A 7,840-nucleotide genomic window follows, 5' to 3' on the forward strand; every position below is an offset into this window, starting at 1 on the left:
AAGGCACACAGGAGAATCCCTGGGAACCCCAAGGACAGCTACTCTGGTTTACACAGTGCCAAGTGACACAAAGACACCTAAGTCTCTGTTTCATTGCTGTGACAAGACTGACTGAAGCAGCTCATAAAATAAAGCATTTAATCAGGAGCTTGCGTGTCGCTTCACAGGGTTGGTCCGTGTCCATCATGACAGGGAGTGTAGTGACACATAGGTAGGCATGGGCTGGGGAGGTAGAGAGAGCTGACCCTCCCTGCCCTCAGGCTCCCCAGGCTGCTCTGCCTGTCCTTAGCCCCATAACTCAACACCATGGCTTTCCACCTGCTGTGCCCCACAGGTATTTTACAAGTCCCCACTAATCCCCAGACAGAGAGGCAGCAGGGAGGGGCGAGGGGGAGGGAGGGGAGAGAGAGAGAGAGAGAGAGAGAGAGAGAGAGAGAGAGAGAGAGAGAGAGAGAGAGAGAGAGAGAGAGAGAGAGAGAGAGAGAGAGACTGGGCCCGGTGTGGGCTTTTGAAACCTCAAAACCCACCCCAAGTGATACACTTCCTCCAACAAGACCATGCCACCTCCTCCTCCTCCTCCTCTTCCTCTTCCTCTTCCTCCTCCCCCTCTCCCTCCTCCTCCTCCTCCTCCTCCTCCTCTTCCTCCTCCTCTGAATCCTTCTCAAATACTGCCACTCCCTGGTGACTAACACTCAAATCTATGAGCCTGTGGGGCATTCTCATCCAGACCACCACAGCAGCCTGTCTGGAGGTGAAAGGTAGGTTGCCCTCAGGTTGCCCTCTGACCTCAAACATGCATGCCGCATGCAGACAGGCAGTTTCACACGAATGCACACCCATCATAAACACATACAGAATAAGATTTTAAAATGCATTTATTATTTTTACTATGTGTCTGCACATGAGTTCAGTGCCCATGGAGAGAGAAGGGGACATCGACCCCCTTCCCCCCCCCCCAGCTAAGTTACAAGTGGTTGTGAGTTGCCAGGTCCTCTGGAAGAGCAGCGGATGCTCTTAATTTCTGAACCATCTCTCCAGCCCCAGACAAGATTCTGAAATACAGAAATGCCTGGGGGAGGGGCTTGCACACCCGGGTATTAGAGAAATATCTGGGGGAGGGGCTTGCACACCCAGGTATTAGAGAAGTGCCTGGGGGAGGGGCTTGCACACCTGGGTATTAGAGAAATATCTGGGGGAGGGGCTTGCAACCTAGGTATTAGAGAAATGTCTGGGGGAGGGGCTTGCACACCCAGGTATTAGAGAAATACCTGGGGGAGGGGCTTGCACACCTGGATATGGGCTTCTCAAGACAGAATCACCCCTAAGTGTCTGGTCACATATTTAACTTTATTTTTTGGAAGTTTCTGACATTACTTATTTTTTCCCTTTTCTTGCAAAACCATGACAAGACATCTTCCTGGGTTCATCAGCAAAGATTACAGCTGTCAGGATGAAACCATAGTCCACAGGGGACCTAGGAGATGCTTCAATTTGCACACCAAGTTTATAGTTTTGTTTGTGAGATCCCCAGAAAATTGTTCTTAAAATTCTTTAAAGTTTGCAGTTGACAGCTTTGAAAGAAGCATGGCCGCAGATACAAGGTTCACTGCTATTTTAATCTTCGTATTGAAAATAGCTCTGTGGAGAAGGAATACGGGTTTTCATAGGCAGTCATCAGAACAAATAGGTTTCGGTGTTTTCATTTTGGTTTTTTGCTTGTTTTTGGATGGGAAGAAGGTGGCCTGTGTGCCACAGCACTCACATAGAGGTCAAAGGACAACTTGTAGGAGTCGGTTTTCTCCTTCCACGGTGTGGCCCTGGGTATTGAACCCAGCTTATCTGGCTTGGCGATACCTTTCTTTACCCACTGAGCTATCATGCTGGCCTACATGTGCTAGAATTCTTGACTCTTGGCTGGTGACTCAGCGAGACTCTACTTAAATTTCCCCCTTTCTATCCTGCCTCACTGACAGTGTCCAAGGCTCAGGACAGTCAAATGTGTAAGCTGGTCATCCCGGCGCCAGAAGGGGCCCTGAGGCAGACGGACCATTATGTGTTTGAGGCCAGCCAGGGCTACAGAATGGGATCCTGTCCTTAAAAACAAACAACAAAACCTAGAGTTAGGTGCAGTTCACCTTTGGTGCTTGAGAAGTGGCATGGGAGGAGAGCATTTTCTAGAATCCCCCAGTGAATTGGTGCGTGGATCACTGGTAGAGCCCCCGCCCAGAGTCCCCCAGTGAGGGGTGGCAGGGCGGTTCCCTAGCATGTTTAAAGCCCTGGGTTCCATCCCCAAAGGGGAGGTGTAGTTACAAGGGACTTGGGAATTTCAAAATCCCAGAAGACAAGATAGTTAACACCTGACCAGAAAGCAGCCCCTCCAGAGGTCCAGAGCTGGCGGGTCTCTCTCCGGACCAGGTTTGTGCCAAATGTGTGGACTGTCCCAGCACTGGTACTGGGCTTTGGGCCTCAGGGACTTCTCAGCCCTGGGCCAGCAGGGGTGGCTGGTGACCAGGACACTCTTCCTGTGTTCATGGCTACCTCACACCTGTTGTCTCCCGGTCTGCCTGCCTGCCCCCTCTCCCTGTTCTTCCTACACCAGCTCTATTTACCTCATTGGAGCCTCCTGTCTGTCACCCCTGCTCCCAGTCAGGACCTCTGTCTGCCACATTCTGTGTGACTCCAACAGGACTAGCTGCTCTGCTCTACTAGGCGTTCTATGTACCCCATCTCTTTCTCTGGGTCTCTCTCTCCCCCACATCCTGTGCCTTTGTTTCAGCCAAGACAGGAGCCCCCCACCCCAGACTGTGCCCCACTCCCTCAGGCTGCCTCCGAGCCTCTCAGCCTCCACTCCTAATGCCTGGGGTCCTCTGCAGCCTCCTCCTCCTCTCCTTCCCTTGGAGGGAACCTTAAGGCCCGGCCCAGCCATCTCTGAATGTCCTTGTCCCCACACACATACAACAATGGGTTGAGGAAGCTAGTGGATCCCAGCAGCGTGAGTCCCAGCGGGCTCAGCAGCACCCACACATCCCCCAGCTGCAGTCGGGGCCCCCACATCCCCAGGAACTTGAGCAGCAGCAGCAGATGGAAGGGAAACCAGCAGATGAACAGCGTGGCTGCAGTGGCCCTTGGCGAGCTCAGCAACGGCGGCCTCCCCGAGACCCTGGCCAGCTGCAGCTGCTCCCGCACCACACTATGGAAGACACTCAGTATCCCCAGTGGCACCCCAAACCCAAACACCAGTTGATCCAGCTCAGGGCTCCAGGCCGAGGGGTCCTGGCCGTGCCTGGGGGATTCCAGGGTCACTGTCCTGTTGAAAGGGTCACTGCAGCCATTTCGATCCCTCGACGTTCCTAAGGCTCTCACGGCCAGGCCCAGAAGAAGGATCCAGAACCTACCAGCCCAGATAACTATCTGGCGGGCTATGCGATGAGCCAGTGCCCAGGATGGTTGGAGCAAGGATGTACAATGGTCAGCGGCCACGTGAGTCAGCAGCCGGCCACTGGCACTGAAAGTCAGGAAGGCCAGACGTGGGTCCAGGTGGCAGAAGGCCAGGCCCAGGGGCCAGCAGGTGTGGGTCCAGGTGAGGCTGAGAGGCAGGAGCCCTAGGAAGATGATGTCAGCTACGAGCTGGTGTCCAAAGCAGGCTGCAGACAGAGGGCCAGGAAGGAGGGATTCTCCAGCCTGAGCCAGCAGGCTGTGGCTGGCCATGTCCACAAGGTAAGAGACAATTGCCACCAGAGAGTACAGGAGAAAGAGAATTGCCCAGGGCAGGTACAGAACCTCCAGAGGTGCTGGCTGCTGCATCTCCACAGTGTCCTCCATGGGCTGACTGGAGCTGGAGGGACAAACAAAGCCTCATCCACATCAGAGAATACACACACGCACACACACACACGCACACGCACGCACACTCTCACATTCACACACTCACACTGACACACTCACACTTTCATACACTCTCACACTGACACACTCACACTTTCACACACTCTCACACTGACACACACACACTTTCACACACTCTCACACACACACTCACATTCACACACACTCGCACTGACACACTCTCACATTCACACACTCACACTGACACACACACTCACACACTCACACTGACACACTCACACACTTTCACACACACTGACACACACACTCACACACTCACACACTCACACTGACACACACTCACATTCACACACTCACACTTTCACACACTCTCACACTGACACACTCACACACTTTCACACACTCTCACACACACACTCACATTCACACACACTCGCACTGACACACTCTCACATTCACACACTCACACTGACACACACTCACACACTCACACACTCTCTCACACCGACACACACTCATACACACTCTCACACACAAGTAACCCCACCCCACTGTCCCAAGTCTCTCAGATGTGCACCTCAGGGACAGTGCCAGCGCCCCCAGATCTTGGTGTCACCCCTCTTTTTTTGTTTCTGGAACCTCCCACCAGTCTGCCATCTGACAGACATGCCTTCATCATTGTGACCCGGCTCAGCCCTCTCCCTCCTTTCCAATGACCCCTCAGTCTGTTCTGATGCGCAGGGCTGATCTCCACACCCTCCGCTGTCCTACACCTGTGTTTCCCAAGTGCTCCTGTGCGAGGCCCTGCCCTGAGTCCAGGACGGGGATATCCTTCCTGGTCTCCCCTGTCTCAGCTGTGCCCCCACTGCTGGCCCTTTGCTCTCCAGCCCCCCACCTCCAGTCTGAAACACAGACACTTCAAGTTCAAGGCCACAGGCCAACCAGTCAGGATGGAAAGCCGCCAAGGCCATGAGGATTCGAGACCTGATGCCGTCCCATCCTCAGCCCTCTGGCTCTTGGGTGTCAACTCTGGACTTAGACTCAGGTCCACCACCCCTCGCGCCTGAGCTCACCGGGTAGAAGGTGTGGGTGTCTCTGCCATACCCAAGCAGCAGCAGGTGGTCTGGCCTTCTCTTGACCCAGCGTTTAAATGCCTGGTGAGCTCACAAGTAAGAGGGAGTCAGACCTGGCTGGGAACGAGGGAGGCCACCCAGTAAGACCAAGTCTGGGCCTCAGTTCCCCCCTCTGAGAAAGGGAGAGGGGCCTGCCCACCTCAGCACTCCAGGCAGGGGCAGAGCCCTCGGGGTCTGTGTGTGGTGATTCTACTCATGTCCCCAGCCTCCTGGCCAGCACTTCCCTTCCTCAGCGCTGTGGTTCCTAGAATAAACCACATGCGCTGCACGCGCGTGCACACACACACAGGCACACACACACACAGGCACACACACAGGCACACACACACACACAGGCACACACACAGGCACACACACACACAGGCACACACACAGGCACACACACATACAGGCACACACACATACAGGCACAGCCTATTTTAACATTCTGGTGTAGAATCTTGTTGCTGCAGACTCCATACTCTTATTCAAAACCTCACTGAGTGACACCCTGTTGAGAAGCCCTCCTCTGGCTATCACTTATTTCATCAGTCTAGGAGACTGTCACTGTCCTTGAAGGAAGGGGCCACCAAGAATAGCCCACTCAAGAAGGAGTTCCAGTCACACCTTGGGTAAGGTGCTAGGTACCTACTCTGTGCAGGGTGACTTTTTAAAAGGATTATGCCTTAGTATATGCACACGGACATGTGGCCTGCATGTGTGTCTATGCACCGTGTGTGTGCAATGCCTACGGAGGCAAGAAAAATGTAGCAGGGCTCTAGAACCCGATTACAGAAGCTTGTGAGCCACCTCGTGGGAGCCGTAACTGAACCTGGGTCCTCTGGAAGAGCAGTCCGTACTCTTCTGAGCATCTCTCCAGCCCCAAATTAGGCTCTTAACACAGGAACTACAGGAGACCTTGGTGGATACAGTCGGTGGAGCGCTGGTCTAGCTAGCTAGAAGCCCTGGGTCCCAGGGCACAGTGACACAGGCCTGCAATTCCAGAACTTGGGAGGTGGAGATAGGAGGATCAGAAGTTCAAGGTTATCCTTAACTACATAGCAACTTTGAGGCTAGCCTAGGCTACATAAAACCCTGTCTTTAAAAAAAAAGTTGTTACAAAACCTAACAGTCTGAATGTGAGCACAGGAAATTTCGAGTTGCCCTCTGACCTTCACACAAACACCACATGCTTTTACACCTCATGTTTATAAGTGTGCTGCCTGTCTGTATATCTTTGCACAGCTTGCTTGGGTGCCTAAAGAGGGAGGCTTGGAGGGCGTGGCTAGGCTGTGGTGGTAGGGGCAGTGGTGTGGGCGAAGAGGAAGTGGGGGGCAGGTTAAGCCAGGCTTTGTCTTGGGGTTGCTGTGGGAAGTGGGGGAGGGGGCAAGGAAGGAGAAGAGGGTGTGGAATCACACCTGCAGTCAGCTCCTGCGCTAACCCTGCGCTAACCCACTCTGCTCATCATCTGCTCTCTGAGCTCCAGGTCGAGCCTGCCTCCTCCTGTTCTGCTCACTCACTTATGGGCTCTAGAGGCTGCACCCCTTCCTCTCCTGCTCACAGACCTCACATAGCCCCCAGAACCCAGAGACAAATCCCAACACACACACTCACACACACAGACACACAGACACACACTCACACACATACTCAGACACTCTCACGCACTCACACACAGACACACACTCACACACATACACACACTCATACACAGACACACATGCACACACAGACACACACTCACACACATACTCAGACACACACACTCACACACAGACATACACACACATACACAGACACATACTCACCCACACCCACACACTCACTCACACACATACACAGACACATACTCATCCACACCCACACACTCACACACACACTCACATACTCTCTCTCACACACAGACACATACTCACACACATACTCACACACTCATACACAGACACACATGCACACACAGACACACACTCACACACATACACACACTCATACACAGACACACATGCACACACATACTCAGACACACACACTCACACACATACTCAGACGCACACACTCACACACAGACATACACATACACATACACATACTCACCCACACCCACACACTCACTCACACACACATACACAGACACATACTCACACACACCCACACACTCACACACACTCACTCACATACTCTCTCTCACACACACACACTCATACACATACTCACACACAGACACACCCACACAATACACTCAGTCACATACACTCACACACACACTCACCCTGCCTGATCCTTTACAGAGGCCTTTTCCTGCCTTACCTGCCCCAGCCTCTCTTCGGGACCCTGGCCTGGTTTGGGGCTGATCTTTGTCCCCAGGGTCTGAACGTCCAGGATGGTGGTGGCAACCTGCACACAGGAGGCCACAGGGGAGCCTGTCCTTCCCTTTTCCCGTTTCCTCTTCCTTGTCTCGGCTGCACTGGGTGCAGAATGGATTCCTGTGTCCACTCAGCCAGCTTACTCTGATGCTGAGCCACGCCCTCAGGGATTCCAGGCCAGGGCTCTAAGGCTGAGACACACCCACCCCTGTTGTGTTCTTGTTTTTAAAACAATATCACTAAGTTAAGTTGCCCAGAAGGGCCTTGAACTCAGGATCCTCCAGCCTTCAGGTAGGTAGACTAACAGGCTGCCGTAATCAGAGGCCCCATTTTCAAGCCTGTACTCACTCACCACTGTTACAGATGGGTGGGACCAGGGGTCATAGACAAGAATGAGAACCAGAAGTCACACCTGGTGTTGGAGGGCAACTTATTTCAGGCTGCCTGGGTCTGAGGTCGAATCTTGCCTGGGCAGTGGATCTGAACAGCCACAGCTTAGAAAACGCAGGCTCTGGGGTA

The 7,840-nt window shown here is 53.3% G+C and overlaps 1 protein-coding gene across 1 annotated transcript; it reads right to left on the reverse strand.

Annotated features, from left to right (window-relative positions):
- Positions 1-2,818: 2,818 nt before the first annotated feature.
- Positions 2,819-7,438, reverse strand: LOC101829567 (formyl peptide receptor-related sequence 4-like). Its single transcript, XM_005084836.2, has 2 exons — positions 7,266-7,438; positions 2,819-3,835 (listed from the first exon to the last, which is right to left on the reverse strand). Exon 2 carries the CDS (start codon positions 3,820-3,822, stop codon positions 2,851-2,853), a length of 972 nt encoding a protein of 323 aa, XP_005084893.1. The 5' UTR covers positions 3,823-3,835; positions 7,266-7,438; the 3' UTR covers positions 2,819-2,850.
- Between the last annotated feature and the right edge of the window lie 402 nt (positions 7,439-7,840).

This window comes from Mesocricetus auratus, unplaced genomic scaffold, assembly GCF_017639785.1.
Source record: "Mesocricetus auratus isolate SY011 unplaced genomic scaffold, BCM_Maur_2.0 Super-Scaffold_100054, whole genome shotgun sequence".
NCBI classification, from domain to species: Eukaryota; Metazoa; Chordata; class Mammalia; order Rodentia; family Cricetidae; genus Mesocricetus; species Mesocricetus auratus.